This window comes from Boeremia exigua (assembly GCF_020726555.1).
Source record: "Boeremia exigua strain MPI-SDFR-AT-0100 chromosome Unknown C7974scaffold_3, whole genome shotgun sequence".
Lineage (NCBI taxonomy): Eukaryota > Fungi > Ascomycota > Dothideomycetes > Pleosporales > Didymellaceae > Boeremia > Boeremia exigua.
The window spans coordinates 1,864,966-1,892,953 of NW_025763520.1; the positions used below are offsets into that span (position 1 = coordinate 1,864,966).

A 27,988-nucleotide genomic window follows, 5' to 3' on the forward strand; every position below is an offset into this window, starting at 1 on the left:
CGCTTAAGTGGAGGCATTCAGTTGTGATTTGGAAGCCTATTGGCTGTGCTAAAGGATACTTCGATCCTACGAAGTACAAAACTGCCAAGAAGCAACTCGGACGTGCCTGGGTGCAGTAATTTAAGGGAACCACCGGCTCGGTACTTTCCCGGGAGGCTGTGCTTGCTAGGTACATCACCTCAACAGCCCCAGGATATCCATGTGCTGCCTTCTCGTCTCTTCGTATACATTGTGCACCACGATTTGCACCGATCACTCGTTCGTGCAGGACACTCGCTTTGACTGGCTCTCAACACCAAACCTGATCGACTAAGTGGCTATTTAGACATGACATCAACACGTCCCAATCAACATCCATGGATCTCGGCTTACGAGAATGCCCCATCATCTGCATGTGCGACCCTGCGCGCTGTTTCCAACGCTGCCGAGTATGGGTTGATGTGCGTCTTCGCAGAGGAAGACGGTGACCCACTCCCCAACTCTGTCAACACCGACTGTCTCCCTTGGGCAACTGGCTCTGTCCCTGCGACTTCCGTATTTTACTCGCCTGCCGTTGCATGCCCGACCTCCTGGACGGCCGTAGCAACTCGCACTGCCGCAGAGGGCGCAAATGATTGGGTCGAAGGCGAAACAGCATTGGAATGCTGTCCACCGGGGTTCATAGGAGGGAGTGGAGGCATGTGCAACCCTGGGACCAGCGGAACAACGCCCGTAGTAAAGTGCGGTGAGGCGGATGCAGAGGAGAACGAGAATGTGGTCTACACAGCGGGGAGTTGGCCGGCGACTCTGAGCGCGCGGGTCACGGCGCTGCAGTTGAGGTATCAATCCACTGATGTCGGATTGAGTGCAAGTGCTGCTTCCACTGCTACCTCAGAGAACGGAAACTTGAGCACAAGCACAAGTACAAACAGCCCCGGGTCAGGAGATGGAGATACTGGGCTGTCGGTAGGAGCCAAGGCTGCAATTGGGACTGTAGTTCCCCTGTTTGTCATATTGGGAGCGTTGGCAGCGTTCCTGCTTTGGCGGCGGCGGAAGAACAGGAAAACTATCGCGGAGAAGACTATGGACGTTGCGGACGGACACGGAACCAAACACAGATACGAAGAGGTTTCCCATGAGACGTTGACGGGCTCTAAAGGAACATCTGTTGCTACGGCGCCCGCAAATGCTGTCACGACTCGCGATAACCCCAACGAGACACCTGAATGGAATACAGAACTCGATGCCACAGAGGCCGAGAGAAGGAGATACATAGCGGTCCAAGGCAGCCTTTTCGCTCCGGAAGGTGGTGCTGTTATGTCTCCATCGAGTCCTGGGCCGGCAAGTGAGGCAAGTGAACTGGGTGGCATGATGAGGGTCAACAGGAAACCAATTGCGCCAGTCGAACTTGATTCCACACCACTGACGGCTGAGTTGAATGGACATGGCGATACAGAACAAAGATAGAGAGAAAAGTTCAAAAGCAAGATGATACCCACGTTCTTTGCATTTATTCTTAGCGTAGCGTCTATCAGATTTCATACGGCGCCCTGATGGTACGGGTGACATGCTCCAGTCCTTGATGCCATCTCAGAGTGGAGTTGGCCTACACGAGCTCGGAACTGACTACATATGTAAGTTTGATCAAGACCTCAGAATGTGCAACGATACGCATCTTTGAGGCTCCTCACCGGTAATCGAGAGAACATTGCCCCACATCGGCCCCACTTGCTACTTTCCTTATGGGCGTCATGATCTTGTCTCCATCGCCACCGACACTGCATCTCGAGCAAAACGAATCATGCACCTATCCTTTGACGAGCTCAAAAATTCCTACTTTGAGTTGATTACCACAACTGTGCCCGGTCCAGCAACTTGGAGCTACCTTATTCCACAGCTTCTTCTTCCCCTCGGACTTTTGGTACCTCCGTCGACACTGAGCCACGCACAATTATGTGCAATCATCCTGCCCATCAGCCTGGCAGCCACGATCCATGCATGGCTTGTACTAGGTGGTAATGACGTTATCTCGACAGATTGCTTGTACCTTACGCTGTTCTTATACTTCTTCAAGGACCCGCGGCGAGACTTCAGACACGCCGTTAGGTCCAAGGCCTGCAATTGCTCAAAAGATTCGGGCAAACCAGGAGATAATGCTAGCCATACAGATGAAGAGGTCGCGGGGCAGAATACAATTACCCTAAAAGCTTATCCAAAAACCTTCGCTGGCCGTCTGGCTTGGGCAATGATGCTCCCGCAGAGTCGGCCATTGCACGACTGGATCATAGACAATCCTGCACATGATCGAAGGGTTCTCCACCCTTTCTCAGGGCGTTCCCGATCTGAGTTTACGGTTGAAGCATTGTTGCGCCTTGCGCCTGTTTTATTCATCTTTTTGCCGCTGTCGACGCAGCTGGCTAAACATGACCCTTACTTTGGTGTCTCCAAGACGTCGATCTTTAATACCATGGGACACAATGACAGCGAAGAAAGAAGTTTAGCAGGTCATCTCAGGGCGCTACTGCCAATATTCATGCTCAGGCCCCTGATCATGGCTATGTATGCTTACTCACTTCTCATCGTCTTGTTCTTGCCACCGATGCTCATAACTGTACTGTTGAACTCAGTGGGTCTCATACCAGAAAATTGGTCTCCACATACCTGGCGTCCACATTTTGGACCCTTCTCTGCCATTGCAAGGCAAGGTATTCGAGGGTTCTGGGGCCAATGGTGGCACCAACAGATGCGGCATATTGTCTCAGAACCGGGACGTTGGATCTCAGTAAAGATGGGTTTAGCGGACCATGGATGGCAAAAACGTTCCAAATACATGTTGGTCTGTGTGTCTGCATTTGCTCTGAGCGGGGTTACACATTCAGGATTGGTGCCACCGAAGCCACGGTTTGCGACAGTAAATCCCATCAAGCTTCGCTTGGGCTTGGCAAGCTTCTTCTGGGTACAGCCAGTTGGTATCGCATTCGAGATGTTTGTTGTGGAGCCTGCTCTACAAAAACTTCCTTCCTCAATGCAAGTACTACATGAAATATTAAGAACTGCGTGGACAGGGGTTTTCATGTGCTTCGCATGTACATTTTTGGTCCTGCCATTCGGGCAGCTGGGTTACTGGGACATCTTTCCTTTAGCGCATCTACCGCAAATGTTGTAGTGTAGTATGAGACGGGATGAAAGCAGATTTGTGGAACGTTGACAGCATGTCGCTAACATTAACGTTCTTCGAGGGATCTATGCCCAGAAGAGCTCCTCTTATTTGATCTTGTAATCTTGCTAGTCTGCGGATGTGATTTCACTTGGGTGACGTCTCTTTTGTTGCATTGAGCTTTCTATCGACGGATGAGCTTGCCCGGATGAGCCGTACCAGGGAGTGTCAAATTGCGACCATAGACTTTGCCCACACTGCCATAGCACACCTTCTGGGATACTTGGTAGATGTCGACCGTACTGTCAAATGAGTGAAAAAGTTGTGCCAGCGTATCAGCCTTCTGATATACATGCAACGATCTATCACTTTTAAAATAATGTTACAGGCAGAAGCTCTATCAGTGGTCAAGGAGCGTTAAATTTGCTGCTGTCTACACTATCTAGGCTCCATTGGGATACAATGATGTTAAGAGCCCTGAGTAATGTCAAGAACCTGGTGATGGTAGAAAGCTATGCAGTCCCACCAGTTCTGCGCAATTTGGTGCTCCGCATGGAGATATAAGCAATATGCGCCGCAGTATACCTCAAACCAAGGAAACTTATTGGATCCACATACTAACTATCAGTCAATTATCTGACAAGCCGTAAAGTGCTTTTAAGTGGACCCGAACGGCAGAGCTGTCTAAATCCAGGATACTCAGTCTCGAGGTGCCTTGGTACTGGCTTGTGCTTTCTGTCACATTGCTGGGAAACTTAGTAGAATCTTACTACACAATTACCCAGGCACATTTGACCAGCCTACAAGACTGTCACTGATTGAAAGGTTTACCAATATTGATTTGTGGAAAGCGTGAACGTGAAATTTCTTGAACGTAAATCGACAAAACTTGATAAGACAATACATCGGTACTATTAGCCGTGCCGGATCTCGAGGTGATCTCGGGGTCTCGCACTGTAGACAGTGACCTATCTATAACGTAAAGTTTACGTTTTGTGGGGTGTAGCTTCCGGAACAACTTCGGATCAGCCACGATACATCTCGATATGCAGCATTCGGTGCACGCGACAACCGCGGCAGCGTAGTTGCAGCAAGCGGTTTCCGACGGTAAATACGTGTGAAGTTCTCACGAGGGCGGATTATTGTGGATGCCAAAATTCTCTGAGGGACCTAACTCGCGCCAACGACTGGGACGCTTTAGCGTTGAGCCTCAAGCGAACCATACCGGTAGCTGCCCTTGAACGATCCTTACGGTATGTGGCATCAGTGCCTCACTAATCCGGCAGCGGCAGCCGGCCAAGCAATGCTTATTTACTACGTCATTCGCCTTAGCAGTCTCACGATCCTTGGTGCAATGGTTCGGATGACATGATTGAGATCCACCCTTACCCATGCGTTCAACAATTCATGCTGTGAGACCCACGGTATTTGAACTCTACTATGGCCGCGCTTGTGGAGAACCCCGTAACATTTCTTTTACGACTTCTGTCGGCCCCTCGACGACATCGCGAATACAGTCTCGAATACAAGCTTCTCCAAGCTCGACAAGCCTCCAAGCACACTCCTACTTTGTGATAGCGAAGTGAAGACGCGACCGTCGTTTAACCCATCTCTGCACCCTAGCAACAAGTTCTTCACTCGAGAAGCCTTTGCGACAGTCCCCTACAGCGCCTTCCTGATCCCAGCATCAAGTGACTCTTCACGTGTATCTAGTGCGACACAACCCAAGCGACAACATGCCTCGCACCATGTTCATCAACCCTTTCAAGAGGCACGACGTATCAGAATTTCCTGGTGTGCTAGTGCCTCTTGATGACAGCACCCATCGCGCTTCGGTTTCCTCAGCTGTGCCCAATGAAAATGGCACGGCCAAGTCGGATGATGATCAACCCACGCGACCACCGAGTGATGCAGGAAGCGGCATCGTTAACCATGGAATGTCAAAAGAGGCGCTTAAGCAAGAGATCTTACATGATGTTGCGGCGGCTGACCAAGATACGCCGTACGACCGTATGTCAACCAAATCCTTGTCCGCCGTTGATTCACTGACATGTCTTAGGCAAAGCCAAAGTTATAAACAAAGCCTTACAGGACATGGGGATGGGGAGATACCAGTGGGAGCTTTTCGCTCTTTGTGGATGCGGCTGGATGGCCGACAACCTATGGCTGCAGGGTGTTGCCCTCACCCTTCCTCAACTGTCTGCCGAATTTGGTGTCAGCGAGACAGAAGTTCGCTATACAACCTTGGCTCTCTTCCTTGGCCTCTGTATCGGCGCCTCTTTCTGGGGCATTGCCTCAGATATTGTTGGCCGTCGCTTGGCCTTTAACTTCACTCTTTTCCTTGCCGGCGTTTTCGGTCTTGCCTCCGGTGGTGGACCGAATTGGATTGGCACCTGCGCTCTGTACGCATGCATTGGTCTTGGCGTAGGCGGTAATCTGCCCGTCGATGGTGCCCTGTTCTTGGAATTCTTGCCCCAGACCTCTGGTAGCCTTTTGACTTTACTGTCAGTATTCTGGCCAGTCGGCAACCTCATCGCCTCCCTTCTCGCCTGGGCTTTTATCCCCAACTACAGTTGCTCTTCAGATGTACCGCTCGGACAATGTGCCAAAGAGGACAACATGGGCTGGAGGTATCTGATCCTTACTCTCGGTGCCATCACCTCACTGATGTTCGTCTGTCGTTTCTTCTTTTTCCACCTGTATGAGTCGCCCAAGTTTCTGCTTTCCCGTGGTCGCCAGGCCGAGGCAGTCGCGACCGTATACGGTATTGCACACTACAACAAGACCACAACTTGGCTCACCGAAGATATCTTGAATTACGTCGGTGGAGACCAGGAGGTCACCGAGGAAGATGTTGGCCTCAGCACTATCCAGATCATCAAGCACTCGCTCGGCAGGTTCTCCCTCAAACGTTTCGGTGCCCTCTTCGAGAACCGTACGCTGGCCATCTCTACCTGTCTTCTCTGGTTTCAGTGGACGACGGTGGGAATGGGCTACCCGCTTTTCAATGCCTTCCTCCCCCAATATTTAGCCAACTCCGGTGGCGAGGTTACCAACAGCGTTGCTACTGTGTACCGCAACTACGCCATTACTGCCATTGTTGGCGTTCCCGGCTCAGTGGTAGCCTACTACACCGTGGATATTAAGTATATTGGTCGCAAGGGGACCATGGCTTTTGGAACTGTCGTCACCGGTGTCTTCGTGTTCTTGTTCACCATCTCTTCCGACTCGGACTACCAATTGACATTCACCTGCCTTGAGGCGTTCTTTCAGAATATCATGTATGGCGTTCTATATGCCATTACGCCAGAGACATTCGCTGCGCCCATTCGCGGTACTGGTACCGGGATGTGTAGTTTCCTCAACCGTCTCGCTGGTCTCTGCGCGCCCATTGTCGCGATCCAAGCTGGTGCGAGCAACCCGCAGGCACCCATATACGCGTCCGGAGGGCTTTTTCTTGCAGCGTTTTTCAGCATGCTGTTGCTGCCTATTGAAACCAGGGGCAAGCAGACGTTATGAAAGGGTCAAGAACATTGGAGTCGGATCGTGTGCTAGAGTGTTGAGCTGTCGCTGTTGCAGCGAAATATAGCCTGTAGATCTACGGAAAGCCTAGGCAATGCCCATCAAATTTAATCCATCACATGTGTCGCAATTACAACTGAATTGACAAGGTCCACTGCCCCCCCCCCCCCCCCCCCCCCCCCCCCCCACATCCACATAAGTTTGCTACCCAAAACTCTCAAGTATTGGCATGCTTACCGCCAGATATCTCAAGTGCTAACCTTGGTAACCTCAAAGGGTGACCGACTGGCCGGATGCCTTCCATACCTACAGCCAGTACTATAACAAATTTGACAGTCGAGAGTACTAGTGTTCTTCGTATAGATTTAGAGCAGCTCGTTTCAACTGCACTGGTCTAGTGTATCGTCTACTTTATTTCAAATTCGGCCTTTATAACGTTTGACCTCCACCAAGTATCAGTCAAGTGTAGTCGATTGCTCCAATAGGCTTAGGACTATACCAGCGACTCTACGCGGCATTTTGAAGCTTGAGACTATTTCTTGTGTCCGCTGCCTAATTTTTCTGATTGTGTTGGCTCAACAACGACCTCTTAGGCTAGGATGTTTGGCGAAAGATCTCTCAGCCTCATAACTAAGCTGTGCAGTAACTCATCTTTGTATTGATGCTTTGTTTTGTAATTAGTACGGTAACTGGTCTGTCGGCGCTTGGAGGTTCGATGGTAAACCACTCTAGCGGTGTTGTTAGCGAACACTATCATCCGAGCGTAAAGCCTGTTAGTTACTGACCCAACCAAAAGTTTCAGTGAATGCATCGAGATCCATAGGTACGTCAGGCATGAGAAAGGTGTTAGCGTAGCCACCGCTTCCCATGGCAGGAAAGTTCAAGTCTACAGCTTCGTTGGGAAAGTCGTTAAAATCGAAAGACGACGCTGGCGATGCTGTGTCCACTTGCTCTGTAGCAAAGTTTACTACACCTCTGTTATCAAAAGAATTCAGTACATACCAAGCAACTGCACTCACTCCTTGTTTGGCTCTGTGCCATATGTGTGCTTGAGTGTGCCCTCTTGAGAACCAATTTGACGGCTGCAGCAACCTTGCGAGCTTCATGCGACCTTCGGCTTGCCTTTGACCAAATAGAATATGCATTCTGTAGCGCTTCTACAATTTCCAATCGCGTTGGCGGTCCATGGTCAAGTTGAAGTCCACTCGTTGGCGTCCCAGGCGTGGGCTGTATTGGCGTACTAAGGTCGGCGTCCAGATCAAGGACCAGGACGGTGGTAGCGAGGAGGAAATCGTGTGCAACAATCGAGGACATGTACCAGCTGACAGTAAAGCTTTGCATTCCTGGAGACCATAGCTTCCCTCCGGGCCGAATCTCACCATCGACTTTCCGCTGGAACCCTAACATCTCAGTTGCTGCGTTCAGACAGACTCGTCTCGAGTATTCGTAATGTGGGTCGGAGCGGCCGAGTAACAAGTATGGACGATGTAGCTGAAGCTCGCATTTTAGAAAGGACAGTCCAAGGTAAAAACGCCGCATTGAAGCTGGTGAAATGGAACTATCAAACTCTTCCCCCGGAATTGGTTTTGCACACTCTGGCAGCCTGACGTACACATCCCGGAACATCGCGTCCAGCTGCATGACTTCGCGGTACGGAGGCTGTGCTGTGGCGTTCATCAAATCCATGAGTTTTGCATGTGCCAGCCGTACGCGCGTTAGAACTACTGTATAAAGAGAAGGGGTCAACTCAATTTCCGGGCGCGACGGAGGAAGCTCGGTGATGTTTTCGTGAATATCTTCCTCGAGAAGATTACGCGGCTCCTGCGTGTCACACATGAATGGCTGTATCAGTCGAGGCAGACCGACTTGGGACGATGTAGCGAGATCAAGTGACATGACCATGAGCCATGTCCTTCGCCGCATTTCTGCTCTGAAAGGCGATATGTCTGAGAAGCGTGAAGGTTCCCTATGGTATCCCATACGGAAAGCAACTCGGACAATGAGCCCAGTGAGGAGTGACATGCTGAACTGCGAGTCTGCCGATCGCAGGTACTCCGTGCCAAAATACATGATTAGAACTTCAACTGTGTAAGGAGGGCATTTCGCATAATTTGCTAGGACCAAACACTGTACGAGCTTCTCGCGATAGAAGTCGATTCGTGCAGTGAACAGCGATGGAGTCGCGACTCCTTGGAGACCTACCTCAGGGTCTCCAAGGCCGGCCTGGAATTGCGCCCCAAGAGCAAGAATGGCGAAAAGATACCCTAGCCACATCTCGCTCGTCTCAAAAGGTTGTGTCCAAAACCGAGCGTACTGTGACCTGTTGTCAGTATGCACTAGAAGAGGCCTAACGGTGGTCTAGTCTCACCTCTTTGAGAAACGTGGGCTTATGCACCAAATCTACAATTGTTAGCCACCGATCAACTACCCAATGAAATGTCTCTTTTATCTTACTTGGGGATGTATCCATTGAAGCAAAGTACGTCGAAATTAACTGGTCCGCCTCGGTACGGGGAGGCAAAGCTGCGAGCAATTCCTGTTTAGACGCGTGTCTTTGACGGCCAAACAAGAGATCTGGGCCTGGCACATCGCTGGAGTATTCATCTCGCGAATGTGCTGTAGTAGGTATTTCGTCAAGATGTTCTCGGAGCTCAGATATCTGCAGTGGCGTCAGCATGATGCAAAATGTAGTCTAGTTGAAACTGACCCCGTCTAGTATGCTGGTCCAGTGCGCGCTATTTGTGTAGCTTGTCGTATCGCCAGTAAAACGCACACGATCTGGCGTATTCGGTACCTCTGCATCATGGTCCTCACTCAGGTGTTGAAAGTGTGACACCGCTGGTGTGGCTGGAGCGTTGTGGCCAATATCCTTGCCGCTCATCAGGGAAGTTACTAGCTTTTCCAACTGATCAATACGATCATGCACACTGTGGGGGACCTTTGGTTCTTGAGCAGCTGGCGCATTCTGCACGTACGTGCATGACAAAGCTAAACCTCTGTCGACACATGTCTTGCACGGTTGCTGACGGTCGCATTTCAGTTTGCGACGGCGACAGAGGATGCAACTAACGATGGGCTTGTCTCTTCGTCGGCTTGGTGGCACAACACGAGGTTGTGAGTCTGTACTCATGGCGAAATGCGGAAAGTTCGTACGTGATGATGATGCGGAGCAGTCCCATCAGTAGCAAGGATTGAGGCTCTGCAGCCACACAGACGCACCGTATTCGTCGTCGGGGAGTCGGGCGAGATTGCCGGCCGACGACGCGTCGAGCACGAGATTCCCGAGGCTGTCAGAGGTACTGACTAGTTACGTTAGGATTGCAGCTTCGCGTAAGTAGAACCCATGAGGCCGCAGACAGAACCTCCGTTGGCTTTGTTGCGAGATGCACGATACATACTTCCTGTTACATCGCTGCGCAGAAAGGAAGGTAACTCAGGATTGCGTCAACCACACTCGCCCGCACTTTATGGTATGTTCGCCCTGCCATTTTTGAGTTTGCCTTGATAGCGCGAAGGTGTTTAGCTAATACAATGCTACCCATGGTTTTTTATCTGTTTATTAATTTACTACTCGCTCACAAGTGTATGCTGATGGCCCCACGGCTTGGTTGAGCCCACTAGGGTGTGCAACAATTCGTGCCCGCTCTATTAGATGAGGTAAGCAGTCCTTAAACTGAGGATAAAACATGAGTTAACAGCAATAACATTAACACGATTTTAATATTATTACCCTAAGATTTAATAAGAGATAGAGATAACAAATATCTACCTTTTTTACACACAGCTCTTTGAAACATAATAACGTTTTAATGTAGTTATTGCTGTGTTTACCTTGTATCTAGATCTGCTTACCTCATCTGATGAGCGGGCACGAATTGTTGCACAGCCTGGTGGGCCTCGGTGCTTATACAATCAACTGCAGGGCTTCCTACTCCTGCAGGGTGTTTCCGACATGCACTGAGTGGCGTACTATAAAATCGAATACATGTGCCTGCAACATATGCAGCACTGAACGATAGCCCTTTCTCCTAAGAAATGCTCGTTCGAATTTTGGCCACATCACGTGTATCCCCGGAGTTAGGCGGGGCTACAGGCGCGGGACGTGGAGCAGATCTCTGCCTTCTACAGCCCCTAATCCTCCAGCATACACGCTAGAAGGCACCAGGTGTTCACTTCATATGCCAATGTACTACTGCTTTTGGTCATCAGCTTACAAACCCATTTCCCCCAGCTTTAACTATGCAGGCTCAAAAAGACGGTAGAGCGACAACCTCGTGCACAGAGTGCCAACGGCGAAAGCAAAAGGCGAGCACTAAGACGGTGCTCTACATGCGAAGCACGGCTACTGACGTGACTAGTGCTCGCGCGAATGGCCATGTAACCATTGTCAAGCAAGGAAGGTCGCTCATCTGTGCCAGTTCGCTATCAAAAAGTCGCAGCATGAGTCTTCAACAGACTCTGTACGGTGCGTTGCATCTATGTCTTCCATGCAAACGGAGTTTGTGTTAATTACGTGTCTCCAGGGAGAGTCTTGATGAGGGTAGATTGCAGAAAAGAAGTCGTCCTGATTCTCCATCAGCTGATGATGTTGCTACTCTCCCGCATAACAGCGAGGTTGATCAGCGGGCTGAGGACAGTCTAAAGGTTTGGGGCTATATGCCAGGTCATGTGCATTGGAAAGTCGGTACCGTCGATACCGTGAGTGTTGTTGCGACCTGTATTCCTGCCTTGGTGCTGATTGACGCCAGACTTCTCCAAGGAAAGAAGCGCCTTCAGAAGGCTCAGCAGCAGGAATCGTCGAGCATATACTGCACGCTGTGCCGCCAAGATCGATCACTGGTGCGAATTCATCCCGACCTACAGTGAGTGGAACTTGCTAAGTCGTGGCAGACGCATTCATCAACCACTTCCTGAACGTGGTCAACTACCGATATTGCGCGATCTATGCTCCAGTTTTTACAGATTGTTACGTAAAGTGGTGGGCTGATCGAGCTGGAGGTAGACAACTGTCTCCAGAGTTCACTTGTCTACTTCTTAGAGTTTGCGCGTACTCTGTCCAATATCTCACACCATCTTTACGGAAGATGATCGAGTTTGAGCTAGCTTGTAACCTGCAACAGCTCACCGAGCGCTTCTCAAACGCTGCGGAGCAGCTCAGTCAGAGTTTTACGGCTTCCAGCACATGCATCGAACGTGTTCAAGAGCAATTCCTGAAAGGAGCATGGCTCAAGTCAGAGTCTAAAATCGTTGAGTCATGGCATGCGCTGGGTTGTACGATACGCGAGGCACAAGAGCTGGGCATCGACAGAGATGCTCACATTGAGGGGCTGAGCGAATTCGAAATCGAGATCCGGAGGAGGATATGGGCTCTGTTGTATATCTGGGATTGGTAAGAAGACGCCAATACGTACGATGAGCTTGCCCATAACTTCCTCGTAGGCAAATGGGGGCTTGGCTAGGACGACCAAATCTCATTGACCAGAAGAATCTTAACTTCAAGTTACCGAACTTGAGGTTAGACCAGTCAACCTCCAACCGAGACTTACTGTCGCCATTCGCACACATGGCCCTTCAAGCAAATCTCGGCCGACGAGTAAACACTCTCATGGGCGATGCGCGGTCTGTAGACGCCCTGTCCGCTAATGAGATCATCAACATAGAACACGAGCTGGATGAATTTATCAACGAGCTCCCCGCCGTTTTCCGGATCCGTGGTCCAGATACCTCATTCGATGTCGAGCATCCATACTTCGTCCTTCAACGTCATCAGCTCCATACTGTGCTATATGTAACCAAGCTCGATTTTTTGAAGCCATTCCTTACACGAGATCGAAATGATAAGAAGACCGATCAAGACGATGAGTTACGAGCCATGGGCATAAGACTGGCTCTTGAACTTCTCGCCGTTGCCCGACGCCTTTTCGATCACGAGTTTCCTATCAATGCCAAGTTCCATATGGTCGTGTTCTCTATCTTCGACACCTCAACAGTCCTATGCTCTGCCATCATCCACGATCGCGAAAGGCGTTTACCTCAACGAGATCAAGTGCTAAGCGCCATCGAGAGTTCTCTCGGTATGCTGCACCAACTCAGTCTAATCACGAAGCTCGGTGCATCATCCTTCGCCTTCCTTTACAAGCTGGTCCAAAGTCATCCTGAATTGTCACGTGGTACTGGGAGTGTCAAGCGGCCGCGAAAACAGTCTTTGAGTTCTCTTCACTCTCTCGAGCCTCCGCCACTTGTACATCATTCGTCCTCACGAGATTCCGCCACCAGCGTGATCGATCCACCTTTCCAGGTGTCAGTTGCCCCACTAGACCCATCACGAACATCTATACCCTTGGAGCCGACATCTACAACATCACTCCACACCGACCTCACATTTGATCTTGATCAGTTCCTTGTGCAACATCCTCTTGGAACTGCAACGGATCTGGATATTGGTGGGATAGAACAAATTTGGGACTGGGAAGACCTGAATTTAAGTCAGTTTCCCTGTTAGTCATGAGCGAAGATGTAGTTGACTGGCTGTTCTCGAAACGTGAGACTAGACACTGCTCGGTTATCTACTACCCTAAGCTATGCTTATACGCCACAGAGTTTGGTGTCACAACATTTTCAGGCGTCTGTCGAGCTCCATTGAAAGTCTGTGGAAGGGGGGGGGGCTCAAGATCTTTGCTCCAAATCCGAAGGTGGACAGCACAGTTTTGGACACCAGAAGCGTTTTGGACAACGCCAGAGAGAGCACAAACGTCGTAGCGTTCAATTCTCGGCCATCAGTACAATCTGAGAATCATTCCTTGGTAGCTTTAGATCGAGGCGATTGCATTCCCCCCTAAAGCCTCTGCAAAGAGGTATGATATTGGGGGTTGCATATAAGTTCGAACCTAGCAGCCAGTTGTTGATTCCCGGCCGATGCAAGCATTCTTTTTGCGGTTAGTGCATCCTGGGAGGGGTGAAGGACATGGGATTGGGTGCACGATAATCTCTGTTCCACCCCAATCAAGACGATCACCAGTGGCATCATTTTCTGTGACTATAACACTACTGGGTGCCCTTTTCTTGTCATTTACGCTATTATATCCTTAATTGTAACGACACCTGCTAAGGTCAACAGTCAAGGCCGTACAATCTGAAACCAGCTTCGAACTTTCTTTCTCTTGGTAAGTCTCTTCTGAAGATTGTTTCCAGGCGCAGAGCTACTCTGACAGCGCACCTCTTAGCCAAGATCGACCGTACTGTCTGCAGACACGTTCGACCAGCCACTTGGCGAGATGCAGCGTTATGCAATTGCACCGAGTATCAATAACCCTAGGTGCTAAGGTGCTTTCTTGTTTGAGTGTATGCGCTTTAGGGGGATGATTCAGTAGTAGCTTTACAGCTTATCCAAATGGCCAGTCCGATGTGCCTAGGCTAGGTGCAGCACCGAAAGTGGGAAGCCGAGATGGTAAGAATGACGGTGGCTACATTATCTCACAGCCACCGTAGAAGCATCACACAAACTGTTCACTGACCTCGAGAGCGACAAGCCACCAACAGCAACATGCGGTCTCCAAAACAAAGCTTCTGCGTATACGTCGACGCAAGGACGCTCGAAAAGCACTACCCAAAGACACAGGGTAGATCGGATTATGGAGCTCGACGCGGGATCCAGCTTCTGGGCATGCGCCCACCGTACATCAATATTGTCATGAAGGTTCTGACTGTGAAACCTTCCGAACAATATGGAGGTGATAGGGAAGATCACAAAAAGCAAAAGGGGGAGAGGGCTGCTAGCTCAATCATTGCAATTTAGCTAAGTGCTGTACCAGACATGTATACGGATACGGATCATGCCCTTGATGCATTTCAGCGAGTGGTTGGCGATTATCATGGAGATGGCGCCTCTAGGTTTTTAACTAGAGCTACCCATATTTACTCACGATATGCGCGGCGGCACGCGTATAACGAGATTGCTAGACGCCATGGCAATGTGCACGAAAGGTCTGTAGCTGAGAGGCTGTTCGTGTGGAAATGAGATCAGAGCTGGCAAGTGGGGCAGTTGATGGCTTATAGAGCCTCTAGTGCACCTCAGCTTCATAAGTGAAAGCCCGCTTTGAAAGATTCACCGCCCGTGAAAGTGAGGAAGCGCGCACGCATGGTAGTGCCGCGCGTGATATGTGAACATTGGTATAGTACAGATATGGCATATGAGTTTACGCGCTCACCTCTTTCCCAAGGCTCTTTTCCGCAATGACGAAGTCTTCCTCGGGCTCCACAACCTGCACCTCCTTCTTGACTTGCTTTTTTGGCAAAGGGTTGGGGAACTTCCAGTCGGGGACCTCCTCTGGATAGCGCATATCCCTATTCATGCTGATATCCGGGTACACCTTCCTGGGCGCGGGCAGGACTCGGTCGTCGATACCCTCGTCCTTCTCAATGCGCATCTGTTCGACCATCTCCTGCAGCTGGCTCATGCCGTCCTCGCGGAACTGTGTGACACGCTTCACGTTCTTCGCTGTCGTGTCATTGAGCTGCTTGTTGGGCGACAGGCGCGCCAGTGTCTTCGCAGTCATGGCGAAGCGCATGTCCTTGGGTCCATCAACGAGCTCGAGGATGGCGGATTCGGCCTGGTCTTCCTTCATGGGTTCAATGCGCAGGACGCGTGTGTAACCTCCGGGCCGGGTGAGATAGCGCTCTCTTATGGGGCCGAAGAGCTTGGGCACCATGTCGTTTGGTTCCTGCGACGATCAGTATGGGGTTGGCATTGCGGCGCTGGACCTTCGTACATAGAAGATCTGGTGGGCTCTCCGTCGCGACGCCTCTGTGTTCTTCTTGCCCAACGTTATCAGCTTCTCTGCTAACCGCTGCGCCTCCTTCGCCTTGTGCCATGTTGTTGCTATCGATTCGTGCTTGAACAGCGATGTGACGAGGTTGCGCAAGAGCGCCTGTCGGTGTGCCGACGACCGGCTGAGGGCGCGGTACTTCATGTGTCCGCCCGCCATGTTAAGAAGGAATTGGCTCCGTGGGTACGAAGAAAAAGGGGAGGACGTCCGATGCGGCTCAAGATGCACCACCCCAAAGTGTCGCCGTGGTTGATGCGCGCTTCGAAAAGTTCGGGTGTCGGCAAAACCCCGGCCGTCCGCGTGCAATCGATCGCCGCCATCACCGCGGCTGCAAGCACTTTACGCGCTAGCCTGGTTACAAATCGCAGGCGCGACGCGTGAACGTGCTCTGCACGCGTTGCCGTGCCAAACACTTAAAACCTCCTCAAGCCCCACCACACTGCTCCCTCCCTCACACCACTTCTCCCCCTTCTAGACCCTTATACCCCATACCTTTTCGCGTCTTCACCATGTTTGTCTTCAAGCGAGGTACGTACAAATCAATTCTGCCGTTTGGGATGCTTTCAGATGTCCATGCATGCTACTGCAGTGTCGTTACCGTGCTGACAGACGTGTGACAGATGGACGCAAAGAACGCGTGCAATTCGACAAGATCACAGCCCGCGTGTCGAGGTTGTGTTACGGGCTCGACCCTGACCATGTCGACCCCGCCGCCATCACAATGAAGGTCATCTCTGGCGTGTACCAGGGTGTTACCACAATCCAGCTCGATGACTTGGTACGTCACCATGAACGCGTCCAGTCCTCACAAGCACTGACAGATACTAGGCCGCCGAGACAGCCGCATACATGACCACTACACATCCCGACTACGCCATCCTGGCTGCGCGTATTGCGGTCTCCAACCTTCACAAGCAGACGAAGAAGCAGTTCTCTGCCGTCATTCACGACCTCCACACATACATCAACCCGAAGAACAACAAGCACCAGCCTATGATCTCAGACCGAGTCTACAAGATCATTCAGGACCACGCCGATGAGCTTAACAGTGCCATTGTCTACGACCGTGACTTCAACTATCAGTTCTTCGGCTTCAAGACATTGGAACGCTCATACCTTCTCCGCATCAATGGCAAGGTCGCCGAGCGCCCACAACACATGCTTATGCGTGTCGCTGTTGGCATCCACATGGAGAATATCGAGAAGGCCATCGAGACATACGAGTACATGTCGCAAAAGTACTTCACACACGCGTCGCCGACGCTCTTCAACGCTGGCACACCCTCCCCTCAGATGTCTTCGTGCTTCCTCATCGACATGAAGGAGGACAGCATTGATGGTATCTACGACACATTGAAGACCTGCGCATTGATCTCCAAGACTGCTGGCGGTATTGGCCTCAACGTCCACCGCATTCGTGCCACTGGCTCCTATATCGGAGGAACCAACGGAACATCGAACGGTCTCATCCCCATGCTCCGTGTCTACAACAACACTGCCCGCTACGTCGATCAGGGTGGCAACAAGCGTCCTGGTGCTTTTGCCATTTACCTCGAGCCATGGCATGCTGATGTCTTCGGCTTCCTCGATCTCAGGAAGAACCACGGCAAGGAGGAGGTTCGTGCTCGCGATCTCTTTTACGCTCTGTGGATTCCCGATCTCTTCATGCAGCGTGTCCAGGAGAACGGCGAGTGGACACTGATGTGCCCCAACGAGTGCCCTGGCCTCGCCGACGTCTACGGTGACGAGTTCGTTGCTCTCTATGAGCAGTACGAGAAGGAGGGACGTGGTCGCGAGACTGTCCGTGCTCAGAAACTCTGGTACGCCATCCTCGAGGCTCAGACTGAGACTGGTAACCCCTTCATGCTCTACAAGGATGCTGCCAACAGGAAGAGCAACCAGAAGAACCTTGGTACCATCCGCAGCTCCAACCTGTGCACTGAGATCATCGAGTACACTGCACCCGATGAGGTCGCTGTCTGCAACTTGGCCTCTGTGGCCCTTCCCTCCTTCGTTGACTACAAGCGTGGTGAGTTCGACTTCAAGAAGCTTCACGAGGTCGTCCAGGTCTGCACACGCAACCTCAACAAGATCATTGAGGTCAACCACTACCCCGTCGAGGAGGCACGCCGTAGCAACTTCCGTCACAGGCCTATCGGCCTTGGTGTTCAAGGTCTTGCGGACGCTTTCCTTGCTCTTCGCCTGCCTTTCGAATCTCCCGAGGCTAAGAAGCTCAACATCCAGATCTTCGAGACTATCTACCACGCTGCCTTGACATCATCTTGCGACACTGCTAAAGAGCTTGGCCCTTACGCCACATACGAGGGCTCGCCTGTTTCTCAGGGCCAGCTTCAGTATGACATGTGGGATGTTACACCCACCGACCTCTGGGACTGGGCTGCGCTGAAGGAGAAGATTGCACAGTACGGTGTCCGCAATTCTCTGCTCGTCGCACCTATGCCTACTGCCTCTACCTCCCAGATTCTCGGCAACAACGAGTGCTTCGAGCCCTACACATCGAACATCTACTCTCGTCGTGTGCTTGCTGGAGAATTCCAGGTCGTCAATCCCTGGTTGCTCAAGGATCTCGTCGACATGGGTCTCTGGACTGAGAACATGAAGAACCGCATCATTGCTGAGGGTGGTTCTATTCAGCGCATCCCCAACATCCCTGACGAGATCAAGGTCTTGTACAAGACTGTTTGGGAAATCTCACAGCGTACAATCATCCAGATGGCTGCCGACCGTGGTGCCTTCATTGACCAGTCTCAATCACTGAACATCCACATGAAAGAACCCACCATGGGCAAGATCACCTCCATGCACTTTGCTGGATGGAAGCTTGGTCTGAAGACCGGCATGTACTATCTCCGAACCATGGCGGCTTCTGCCCCCATCCAGTTCACTGTCGACCAGGAGGCTCTCAAGGTTGCCGACACCAACATCGCCCGCGCCCTCCCATCTAAGAGGCGTCAGCCTGGCTTCCAGCAAGCCGGCGTTGGCTCGCCTTCGCTTACCCCAGCTCCAGCCCCAGCCCCAAGGCCCATGTACGCCACCAAGACTCCCAACGGTATCTCGGACGCCATAAACGGTGTACCGACACCCTCAGCCACTCCACCGCCCGTTGCTGAGAGCAAGCTCCCGCCTGCAGAGAACGTTCTGGCCAGCAAGCCCTTCAAAGCCGATGTTGAAGAGGGCGACAGCCCCAAGCTCGTTGCCGTTGACTCTACGAGCAAGCCTGTCGAGGAAGATTCGACGTCCAAGGACAAGCAGGCCGAGGATGCTGACGATGATTCCAAAGAGCGCGATGGTGACATTTACGCCGAGGCTGCTCTTGCCTGCTCGATAGACAACCCCGAGTCCTGTCTGATGTGCTCTGGTTAGACGAAGGTTTGCTTTTAAGGGGGTTTACATGGTGTTAGATCTGGGTGGATGGGCGGGCGACTGCCCTTGTTTCTCTGGCGTTGATGGTACGGGTAATGGGTCAGGCAAGAGGAGGAATGATTCACGAGTTTTGAATAGCGATATAGTTGTTTTCTGCAGCTTTAGTCAATGCATGATGCGTTTTTCGACATCGCTCTCCCCATGTTCATTTCTTGCTTGTATTGCCGATGCTATCCATGATGCTCCATCTTCCAGCGTCTCCGATTCGTGCGTCGAGATCCGCCGACGCTCACCCCGCGGCTCTTATTCCGAAACAGCGCCGCAACGCCCTACAGTTGCACTCCCACGCGCCCTGCCGAATACAAGTGTATATAACCCCCAATCCCCGACCCACTTCTGGAGCTCCAGCCACTATCGAAGCTTGCGAGTACATAAATACCACGATAACAGCCTCAGTCATATCCAGCTCCAGCAGACCACAAGCTGACTACCTCGGCCCACACAGCTCCCCACAATCCGATACATGCTCGCCTCCCGCCTCCGCCCTCTCCTCCGTACAACCTGCGCAGCCCAATTCGCAGTCCAAAGACCTAGTATCGTCCGCACAATGGCAAGTTCCACCGCACCGCTGCAGGAGTGGCTGGTCATCATCCCGGACCACGCGGGCGCGCTGCACAAGCGCATTGCCGTGCGGCCCGATCACTTGGGTGGACTGAAGAAGGACGACGAGAGTTTTTGGCTCTGGGGGGGTATGTTGGGTCGCTTTTCCGCGCCATGCGGGTCCTGCTGGTTGTGAGTAGACTGACAAAGGTTAGGTGCTATGCTTGATGAGCCGATAAAGGAGGGCGATGCTGGGCCGCCGAAGATGAATGGCAGTGCTATGCTGATTGGTGCGAAGACGAAGGAGGATGTTATCAAGAGAATTGAGGCCGATGTTTACGTCGAGGGTGGGGTGTGGGATTTGAGCAAGGTGCAGATCATCCCGTTCAAGAGCGCGCTGAGGAAGGCTTTGTAGGTGCGCTGTATCTGTGAATGAGTTTATGAATCTATGATGGCGCCTTGTTTGCGTGTTATGATCTGGCTATATGTATGTGTTATGTACGGCGGCTGTGGAGCATGTTACAAGTCGTGCAAAAACCAGCCTATGACTACGGTACTATCTACATCTGTGCATCCAGAGGGCTCATAGTGCGTTAGTAAAAACACCCTCTTGAAAGTCAACGACTATCGTTTTTTCTACCATTGCCGCAGCAGCATCTTTGAACGCTTGATGCGCGGGGTCTTCTTTCACATAATAGTCTCGCTCTTCATTCGAGCTGAATCTGAGGATGAATGCGTGGCTCATGCCATTCTGCAGATATGTCAGAAGCTTGTATGACCACCAAACCAGGGTCTCGGGTACCTGCAGGCTCTCAATGGACGTATCTTTTCCACCAGTAATCGAGAGAATATATGGTCTACGTGTGTCTGGGTGAACACACGACTTCTTCAAGCCGAAGAACTTTGACGTGATCTGTGTGTGTTAGGTCTGTGCGCATTGCGTTCTGGAGCGCTTCTTACCTCCTTGATTGCGAAGCTAGTGGCCGTTTCCTTGAATTGGAACAGAACAACGTGCGTAGTGTATGGTATCAGCGGAGCATGGCTGCCAAACACATGCATGGACCATTGCACGATCGAATTGGAGAAGACGAATAGACCCGCAACGCAGAAAGCGAACGTCAGTACCCCGAAGACTTTCCTCGGGATAAGCATCTCGGTGGTTCGGGGTTCCTTGTTGTTGCGCAAGCTGTGTGTGGGTAGCGCGTGTCCTTTGTGGGGGGATCGCCGAAAACTGGAGTCGTGTGCCTTGCGTCTTCACCTTGACGTTTGACGCGCACGCGGGTGCAACAAAGGCAACGTTCACATTTTGCCGGTCGTTCTCATCATCCAGCCGTACTCCAGTAGTTCACGTGAGGGGTGAGCGCTAACCTGAAGAGCTCGAGGAGCGGGTTGCTGGCCATAGCTTCATCGCTCCTTCCTCATCGGTGACGTACCTGAACATCCAAATTCCAACTTCGCCAGTCGTGAGACGGCGGAATCATCTCGACCACCATGCAATTTCATCATGTAAACAAATTGCGAACGCACAGTCCAGATCACTACAAGGCAGTGGGGCTCCTTGCCTCAAAGAGACAGCTGAAGCTGGATTTCATAGCCCATTCGTGCTAGCTTGGCGTGACGTCACATTGTGTCACGGGTTGCCAGTGCAAGCCATCGTTGCGTGCCGCGAGTACAAAAGCAACCTGGGCTGCTGGTTCCTCTGCCATCATCAACACTCATATACCCATCACCACTACTTTCCACCCAATCTTCCATCACCAACACCTTCACATCATCCACAATGGCCTCCCTCAGCTGTAAGTGAATCCTCTGTTTACCATCCACAGCAGCTGGAGCGGATTGAGTTTAATCACGCAGTCCCTACGTGTTTTGGTCCAAGACCTACCCAATGTTTCAATGGCTAACATGGCATCCACCAGACCTCCCTCCCGTCAAGCCCTCTGCCATCGCTCTCGGCACGGCTTTCAACCACGCTGTCTCCCTTGCCGTTCTTGGCCCTGTTTTCGGTGACGCCTACCGCCGCGCACAGCAGGCCAACTCCAAGGAGGAGTACTTCCACTCCAAGGAGGCTGCTACCGCCGCTGCCACCTGGGGTAGCTCCATTGTCGGCTCTGCCGTCCAGTCGTACGGTGTTGGTGCTCTCATCAACGCTACCGGTACCCTCACCTACAAGGGCGCTGCTTACCTCGGCTCTTTGATCTTCTTTGCTTCCGCTGCTCCTTCCGTACGTCACCTCGCCGCCTACTCTCCGACTGCATGCTAACAGTGCCAGATCGTCTCCCAGGTCCTCACCGAGAAGCGTCCTCTTGACACCATCGCCATTGGCGCTGTTGCCCGCGTCCTCGAGACTGTCGGTCTGTCCCTGTTCCTCACCTACTGGGGCACCCGCACCAACCCCTTCGAGTAAAGCACTCGTTAGGAGTTGAGTAATTTTTTTCTACCTTGGCGGCTAGAATGAGTTCGCCAGTATCCGGCGTCCTGGAGAATGAAGCGACATGATATGAGCCCACAGCAGGCCTGCTTCGATTATGATATGTAACATTACCAAAGAATTTAATTCTCCAAAAACACTTGCTACCACTGCGTGACCGTAACCATGATTTGCATAGCTCGTTTGGGTGCACATGAGCTCGATCATCAAAGTGATAACCGCACATCGCCTTGTCAAAACGTTTGTTTACCTCATACTCGCGCCCACCCCACCAGCACCACACTACGAATTCTTCGCGGCTCTCATTCACAGACCACATGCGGATCCGCAACAGCCTTGCTTGCCCTCACCGTCAGTATCCGACCCCAAAAGGCCAGCGACTTGATACGTCATGCATGTTAGAAGTGCTAACATGTGTCGCCGAAAGCTGAACCTTGGTACGCCTTGCAAAGCACGTCACAGCACGATCGACATTAGCGCCGATCACCCACGCGCTAGAGACGGGGCTGCCAAGATTTGGCCGCTTCTGGACTTGGTCGGTTTTAGTTGTGTCAAAGTTGTACCTGTGTGTTGCTTCTGTGATGCTAATTTTCTAAAGACGATGCGGAGAGTGTCTTGATTAAGGCCTGATCGTAAATTTAGTACGACGTCAACAATTTTCTTTTGCTTTCTTGAGCTGCATTTCTGGTGCTTAGGCCGTAAGTTGCGCCAGTGGCATACTGATTCTCGTAATTGCCGATGTCTGTTGGATATGGACCGAATTCTTTGATAGTCTTGGGTGTTCATGTAATCATACAAGGATCCTCGTTCAGCTACTCATGACTCCATCCTTCATTCTTCCAGTAGCCTCGAGCATGCCCGTCACGGTCGTAATCGTATATCCTCTTCTTTTCAACTCAGGCAGCACCTTGCGCAACATCGGTACCGTCCAGCCCCTCCTGTCGTGGCAGATGATGATCCCACCCGGCCGCGCCATACTCAGAATGTGCCTGGCATTCACACTGGGATACGGGATCTGCGGATCATGCGGATAGATACTACCCAGCACCATCTGATATCCCATCTCCCTAACCCTCGACCTCATACCCGAGCTGAAAAACCCCGACCCGGGGCGAAAATACTTCGGCGGCCGCTCAACCCCCACAGCAGCGTACGTCGCATTGATCGCGCCCTCGACCTGCAGCATCTCGGACCGCAGCTGCTCCGCCGCCAGTCCCCGCGCCGGCTCATCGTGCATCGCGTGGTTGCCCAACTCCATCCCCGCGCGCACCGCATCCTGCAGCGCCGCTTCGCGGCCCGCGACCTGCCCCCCGATCACGAAGAAGGTAGCCTGCGCATGGTGCTCGCGCAGTGCGGCCAGGATGCCGTGCGTGTGCTCCGACGGCGCGTCGTCAATGGTCAGCGCTATCACCTTGGTGGATGTGGGCACGTGCCATAGCACGTCGGGCCAGCGCCGCGCAAAGTACCGGATCAGAGTGTTGGGGGGCTTGTAGATGCAGTAGAATGGGAAGGCGACGGTGAAGAGGGTCAGGAGCAGGATGAACATGGCGAAGAGCCGGGAGCGGCGGGCGCGCCGGTGGAGTTTGGAGGGGAGGCGGAAGAGCCGGCACGACGGACGGTACATGGGGTGCCGTTTTGTCGAGGGGAGTGTTGGGGGATCATGTTATGAGTATGAGGACATGGTTTTGGTTGATGGTGATGATGTTGTTAGATATCTTGCACGTTTGCTCGAGGGCGACGTGCATCAAAGGGGTTAGGGGCGCAGGGATCACAGCGGGACTAGCGCGGTGGACACCCGCGAAATATTTCTGCAGCAGACTTCATCACTCCAGCGCTCACCTCTGCAGTTGCACCGGTGCTCTCCAACCGCGCGTGCGTCGTCCATAATGACCGGGACATACCACGTGTGTGCTGAGAAGCTACTGGCGCACGATGATGCCACGAGCGAGACGTATGAAATCCAGGAACGAATTTGTCACGCTTGCGCGAAAAGTCCACCTTCGCTACAAGCCCTCTTAGATATTCCAAGAACGACCCGTGAGCGTTTAATTGACCTGGCTGCCTGTATTGTGGCTACTCGGGTCTCATTGCGCTCGTACATATGCACACTTCTGCTCTGCATTGATGTTTCAAAGACAGTTGCAGCTCCAGGCTTCCTGCCCATGAGCCAATGCCATCATTACTGGCCCCGAGGCGGAACGTGCTATCTCATTGTAGATTACACGTGATCCCCCTCGATTCTCTTATCATTGACCACTACATCAGCATGTATGCTGGGATTCGGTGTGGTTAATGAGGTTCTCTCGCAACCCCTACATGCTTCGTTCGAAAGCACTTAGAAATTCACTACATTACCGCAATGTAGTGACTATCAGCCAACATAACTTTCGACGTTCTCGTCGACAACACGTGTGGCACTCAACAGTTCGGTATGTTTCCTTTCATGGCCATGTTTTCTGGTGTACATTGGGAATCGTAGGACGACGCTGTTCGACTTTGGAAATCACATGGCATATCTCTCATCCTATCGATGCACAGGACATTTGAGCAGCATTATATGCCTCTTTTGCAAATTCTCTCGTCTTTGAAGGTCAAGTATCGTCTCGTCTGCTCCCCAATTCTAACTCTCCACGGGTATCCAACGTCAAAACTGTCCGCATGTCTTCTCTTGTTCTCGAGCTGCAGCTCTTGAAGGTGCAGTTATCCAAGCTACGTCTCTTCATGCCACAACCGGCAAACCCCCACAACAAAGCTTATAGCAGAGACTGCGTAATATCCGCTCCCCTCCTCGCCCACATGCCCTCAATCCCCATATCCAGCCGTCCATCATCCTTATGCATCACAACCGGCGCCTCGCTCCCCTCCCTCCCATCCTTCGTCGGATTCCGGAAGATCACACTCCTCTCAATCCCCAGCGTGAGATGAATCGCCGGCGGGTCACGCACCACATACTCCTCCAGCGGCTCGGCCCCACCATCTAGCAGCCGCCTTACATTCGCCGCGACAACCGCAATCTGCGCCTGAGCCGGGCGGGCCGCCTTGTGCGCCTTCGTCGCCGCCACGTCGCCCAACGCAAACACATTCGGCAGCCGCGCATTCGCAACCTGCAGCGTCGGCCGCACGCGGATGAACCGTGCGTCGTCAATGCAGTCCGGCGCCAGCGCCGCGAGCAGCTCCGACTGCGGCGTCTGGCCCGTCGAGATGATGGCCATGTCAGCGGGCACACGCGTGCCGTCTGCGATGTCGACGGTGAAGGTCCCAGAGGACGGGTAGCCCTCTGCGGGGAGCGTGACGCGGCCCCGACCCAAGACGGTTTTTACGCCGAGCTCGGCCAGGCGCTCCATGATGATGCTGTGCAGGCCAGGGTGGTAGACGGGCATAAGCTGGGGGCGCGAGTGGATCAGGGTGACGGATTTGGCGGGGAAGAGCTGTTTGATATCGGTTGCTGTTTGGACGCCAACGGCACCGCCGCCGATGATGGCGATTTGGTTGCTGGCCTCAACGCGCGCGGCGTGTTTGCGAAGGTAGGATGTGCCGTCGAGCTTCTCGCTGCCGGGGAGGGTGCTGGGCGCACTGAGCTTGGTGCCGGTGGTGATTGCCAAGGCGGCAAAGGGGATTATGTTTGTTGTCTGTCCATCGAGCTCGACTTCACGGTCTAGTGTGATGGAGTCTGCGCTCAGGCTCAGTGCTTTGGCCTGGATGATGGCGCCGGCCTGGCCTAGTCTGCTCTTTTGATACGGGATGAAGGCCTTGTGGGTGTCGATGCTGGTGGTGACTGCGAACCGCGGGAACGCGAAGAGATGCTGGAAGTGGCTGTTCTTCTCGATGAGCAGTACGCGGAATTTATCTGAGGAGTCTTTTGCAAGCATTTCCGCGAGGCCGACACCGACGTACGAGCCTCCTACAACGACCACGTTCTTTGGTGTCGATCTTGTCATGATGGTTCTGAGCATATGGATTATCCGAATAAAACAACGCAGGAAAGAGGAAGAGGGCAAAGCTGGCTTTTCTATTCACAAAGTTTAATTGAACATATGCCGGGCGTGCTCCGTTTTATCAGATTCGGCGCCGTTGTCGGAAGAGCATTTAACAGGGTTATCAGATCTAATGGCCACTTGCTCTTCTGGCTACCGCCCGGGGCTCGGTGTTTCGGGCGACCGAGCCGGCATGTCCGCGACCACATCTGATCGGTAGTTGAGCTTTACCCACTTTCCGAGTACAATGCCGCTCGTACGAAAGAAAGGTTCAGGATGCCAGACACAAACAGGGGGTTTTGTACGTTGAATCATATGAGTCACAACGAGCCCCTTGATTGAGCCACACCATTTGTAAGTGCACTTGTTGATTGATGGTTAAACGTGCACACCCAAAGCAGTGTTCCTTCCCATGGCTGTCTACAAGACGTATCTAAACTCCCTGTTCTCGAAATCCGTCTGATCTAGGAACTCATGGTTCTCTTCGACTTTCCATTCCTCACCCTTCGCACTCTTCTCTTCCTCTCTCTGCCGATTACGGCGGACAAAGAGCCACCTCATCAAGACCAAATCTATGGTGATCAAAACGTACAGAATGACGATGCTGATCTTCGCAGGCAGATACCTCGGTGCGTCCTTACTCTGGAATGTCTGCGGAGAGATGATGTTGCCGATGGTGTATGCAATTGTGCCGATGATACTGACGGTGATCTTTTTGGTACTGCCCGCGACGTTGGACGCTTGTAGACCAAGAATCGTCGTCCAGCCGATCGGGATGCCGCCCGAGAAGTAGTATCCAATTAATGCAGGCACTTTATTCGTTGTTGCCATGAGAATAGCGCCGATGATGGCTGGTATATGGCCCGCGATACAGGCGTAGAGGCGTTGTTCAGTCTTCATGGCGACGAACGTCAGACCGACCAGTACCACGATCTCGTATGCACCGAGAGGTGTGACAAGCAGCAGTGATTCTTTTGAGGTGTAGCCCATGCCCTTGACCAGGATGTTACCGAAAGACGTCGCGATCGAATTGGGAATGTTCGCAGCGAAAATCCAGAATGCGTAGAGCCAGGTCATTGGATCCTGGACGGCCTCCCAGAATTGATCCCATTTGAAAGTTCGACTACCAATGCCTTGGATGTTGCCACGGATACGTTCGATATGTAGACTCTTCTCCTCTGGGGTGAGAAAGCCAGCGAACTCGGGCGAGTCAGGCATGATGAACCAGAAGCTGACACCCACAACTGCTGTAAGAAGACCCAGGAAGAGGAAAATGATCTGCCATCCTCGAAGTGCAGCGCTTGCGTCACCGCCGACATGGTTGGCTACCCCATAGGCGAAGTAGCCCCCGAACATCTGGGCAGCACCACAGACGGAGAACCAGATGCCTACACGGAAGGCTTGTTCATTACGAGTGTACCATTGTGACGTGAATATGACCCAGGCAGGTACTACTGCAGCTTCTGCAGCGCCGAGAAGAAAGCGGCAAGCCAAAAGCGAGGCATAGGATTTGCAGGCTGCCAGGGAAGCTAGTACGGCGCCCCAGATGGTTACATTGACGGCGACGTATTTCGCAAGCGGGAAGAGCTGTATAAGACGGATGGTAGGGAACTCGAATGCGAGCTGTCTGTTGGATCGTCAGTCTATGCACCGACACCCGTGTCGAACACATACCCAAAAAAGAAAATTGATGCCACCCAGTTAAATTGGTTGCCATGTAAGCCGGTGCTCTCGATGATGCCAGTAACGGAGGCGTAGGATATAGCAGTCTTATCAATGTATTGCAAGAAATAAACGATGCAGATCAGCGGCATGATGTGCAGGTCGATCTTCCGCAGCAGACGTTTGCTGGCTTCAGGATCAACAGGTCGGCGAAGACCTCCAGTCTCTTTGAGCAGATGTAGCGCAGCATCAGCGCCATGAGCTATCTTGGGCTCTTTAGCAGGGTGGATTGCCGTCGTTTGTGCCTGCTTCTGTTCTCTCGTGACTGCATCACTGACAGCAGGTTGTGACGGTGAAGGGGCAGCCATGCTGTAGATCAGCCGACAGGTCACAGATTTCCAAGTGAAGAATTTATCAAGTCGCAATCAGTCACTTCCTCACCATATATGTAGTT

At 52.2% G+C, this 27,988-nt stretch overlaps 12 protein-coding genes across 12 annotated transcripts; 6 read left to right on the plus strand and 6 right to left on the minus strand.

Moving 5' to 3' along the window:
• Positions 1–92: 92 nt before the first annotated feature.
• Positions 93–1,672, plus strand: C7974DRAFT_388398 (uncharacterized protein). Its single transcript, XM_046141277.1, has one exon. The coding sequence runs from the start codon at positions 328–330 to the stop codon at positions 1,444–1,446; it is 1,119 nt and encodes a 372-aa protein (XP_046000406.1). The 5' UTR covers positions 93–327; the 3' UTR covers positions 1,447–1,672.
• Positions 1,673–4,499: 2,827 nt separating this feature from the next.
• C7974DRAFT_461592 (major facilitator superfamily domain-containing protein) lies at positions 4,500–6,817 on the plus strand. The gene is made up of 2 exons (XM_046146172.1): positions 4,500–5,146; positions 5,196–6,817. Exons 1-2 carry the CDS (start codon positions 4,873–4,875, stop codon positions 6,653–6,655), a joined length of 1,734 nt encoding a protein of 577 aa, XP_046000407.1. The 5' UTR covers positions 4,500–4,872; the 3' UTR covers positions 6,656–6,817.
• A 341-nt stretch (positions 6,818–7,158) lies between these two features.
• Positions 7,159–9,894, minus strand: C7974DRAFT_130355 (fungal-specific transcription factor domain-containing protein). The gene is made up of 6 exons (XM_046135357.1): positions 9,366–9,894; positions 9,113–9,317; positions 9,027–9,058; positions 7,678–8,971; positions 7,444–7,631; positions 7,159–7,386 (listed from the first exon to the last, which is right to left on the minus strand). The coding sequence occupies exons 1-6, from the start codon at positions 9,786–9,788 to the stop codon at positions 7,336–7,338; spliced, it is 2,193 nt and encodes a 730-aa protein (XP_046000408.1). The 5' UTR covers positions 9,789–9,894; the 3' UTR covers positions 7,159–7,335.
• A 914-nt stretch (positions 9,895–10,808) lies between these two features.
• On the plus strand, positions 10,809–13,327 carry C7974DRAFT_130367 (uncharacterized protein). The gene is made up of 6 exons (XM_046135358.1): positions 10,809–10,963; positions 11,017–11,123; positions 11,182–11,356; positions 11,407–11,497; positions 11,549–12,047; positions 12,098–13,327. The coding sequence occupies exons 1-6, from the start codon at positions 10,898–10,900 to the stop codon at positions 13,158–13,160; spliced, it is 2,001 nt and encodes a 666-aa protein (XP_046000409.1). The 5' UTR covers positions 10,809–10,897; the 3' UTR covers positions 13,161–13,327.
• Positions 13,328–14,653: 1,326 nt separating this feature from the next.
• Positions 14,654–15,775, minus strand: C7974DRAFT_130373 (ribosomal protein L17). The gene is made up of 2 exons (XM_046135359.1): positions 15,427–15,775; positions 14,654–15,378 (listed from the first exon to the last, which is right to left on the minus strand). Exons 1-2 carry the CDS (start codon positions 15,640–15,642, stop codon positions 14,854–14,856), a joined length of 741 nt encoding a protein of 246 aa, XP_046000410.1. The 5' UTR covers positions 15,643–15,775; the 3' UTR covers positions 14,654–14,853.
• A 59-nt stretch (positions 15,776–15,834) lies between these two features.
• Positions 15,835–19,057, plus strand: C7974DRAFT_353943 (ribonucleoside-diphosphate reductase-like protein subunit large). The gene is made up of 3 exons (XM_046139542.1): positions 15,835–16,011; positions 16,104–16,261; positions 16,312–19,057. The coding sequence occupies exons 1-3, from the start codon at positions 15,993–15,995 to the stop codon at positions 18,865–18,867; spliced, it is 2,733 nt and encodes a 910-aa protein (XP_046000411.1). The 5' UTR covers positions 15,835–15,992; the 3' UTR covers positions 18,868–19,057.
• A 417-nt stretch (positions 19,058–19,474) lies between these two features.
• Positions 19,475–19,882, plus strand: C7974DRAFT_410362 (uncharacterized protein; the record flags this gene model as incomplete). Its single annotated transcript, XM_046143462.1, has 2 exons — positions 19,475–19,616; positions 19,683–19,882. 2 exons carry the CDS (start codon positions 19,475–19,477, stop codon positions 19,880–19,882), a joined length of 342 nt encoding a protein of 113 aa, XP_046000412.1.
• On the minus strand, positions 19,874–20,987 carry C7974DRAFT_130488 (stress responsive A/B barrel domain-containing protein). The gene is made up of 3 exons (XM_046135361.1): positions 20,428–20,987; positions 20,270–20,380; positions 19,874–20,218 (listed from the first exon to the last, which is right to left on the minus strand). Exons 1-3 carry the CDS (start codon positions 20,617–20,619, stop codon positions 20,051–20,053), a joined length of 471 nt encoding a protein of 156 aa, XP_046000413.1. The 5' UTR covers positions 20,620–20,987; the 3' UTR covers positions 19,874–20,050.
• Positions 20,988–21,240: 253 nt separating this feature from the next.
• C7974DRAFT_388418 (uncharacterized protein) lies at positions 21,241–22,035 on the plus strand. The gene is made up of 2 exons (XM_046141279.1): positions 21,241–21,263; positions 21,325–22,035. The coding sequence occupies exon 2, from the start codon at positions 21,356–21,358 to the stop codon at positions 21,728–21,730; it is 375 nt and encodes a 124-aa protein (XP_046000414.1). The 5' UTR covers positions 21,241–21,263; positions 21,325–21,355; the 3' UTR covers positions 21,731–22,035.
• A 426-nt stretch (positions 22,036–22,461) lies between these two features.
• Positions 22,462–23,640, minus strand: C7974DRAFT_130485 (chitooligosaccharide deacetylase). Its single transcript, XM_046135360.1, has one exon. It carries the CDS (start codon positions 23,520–23,522, stop codon positions 22,707–22,709), a length of 816 nt encoding a protein of 271 aa, XP_046000415.1. The 5' UTR covers positions 23,523–23,640; the 3' UTR covers positions 22,462–22,706.
• Positions 23,641–24,404: 764 nt separating this feature from the next.
• C7974DRAFT_388421 (FAD/NAD-P-binding domain-containing protein) lies at positions 24,405–26,115 on the minus strand. Its single transcript, XM_046141280.1, has one exon. It carries the CDS (start codon positions 25,849–25,851, stop codon positions 24,652–24,654), a length of 1,200 nt encoding a protein of 399 aa, XP_046000416.1. The 5' UTR covers positions 25,852–26,115; the 3' UTR covers positions 24,405–24,651.
• C7974DRAFT_353953 (major facilitator superfamily transporter) lies at positions 26,091–27,969 on the minus strand. Its single transcript, XM_046139543.1, has 2 exons — positions 27,547–27,969; positions 26,091–27,499 (listed from the first exon to the last, which is right to left on the minus strand). The coding sequence occupies exons 1-2, from the start codon at positions 27,900–27,902 to the stop codon at positions 26,293–26,295; spliced, it is 1,563 nt and encodes a 520-aa protein (XP_046000417.1). The 5' UTR covers positions 27,903–27,969; the 3' UTR covers positions 26,091–26,292.
• Positions 27,970–27,988: the final 19 nt, after the last annotated feature.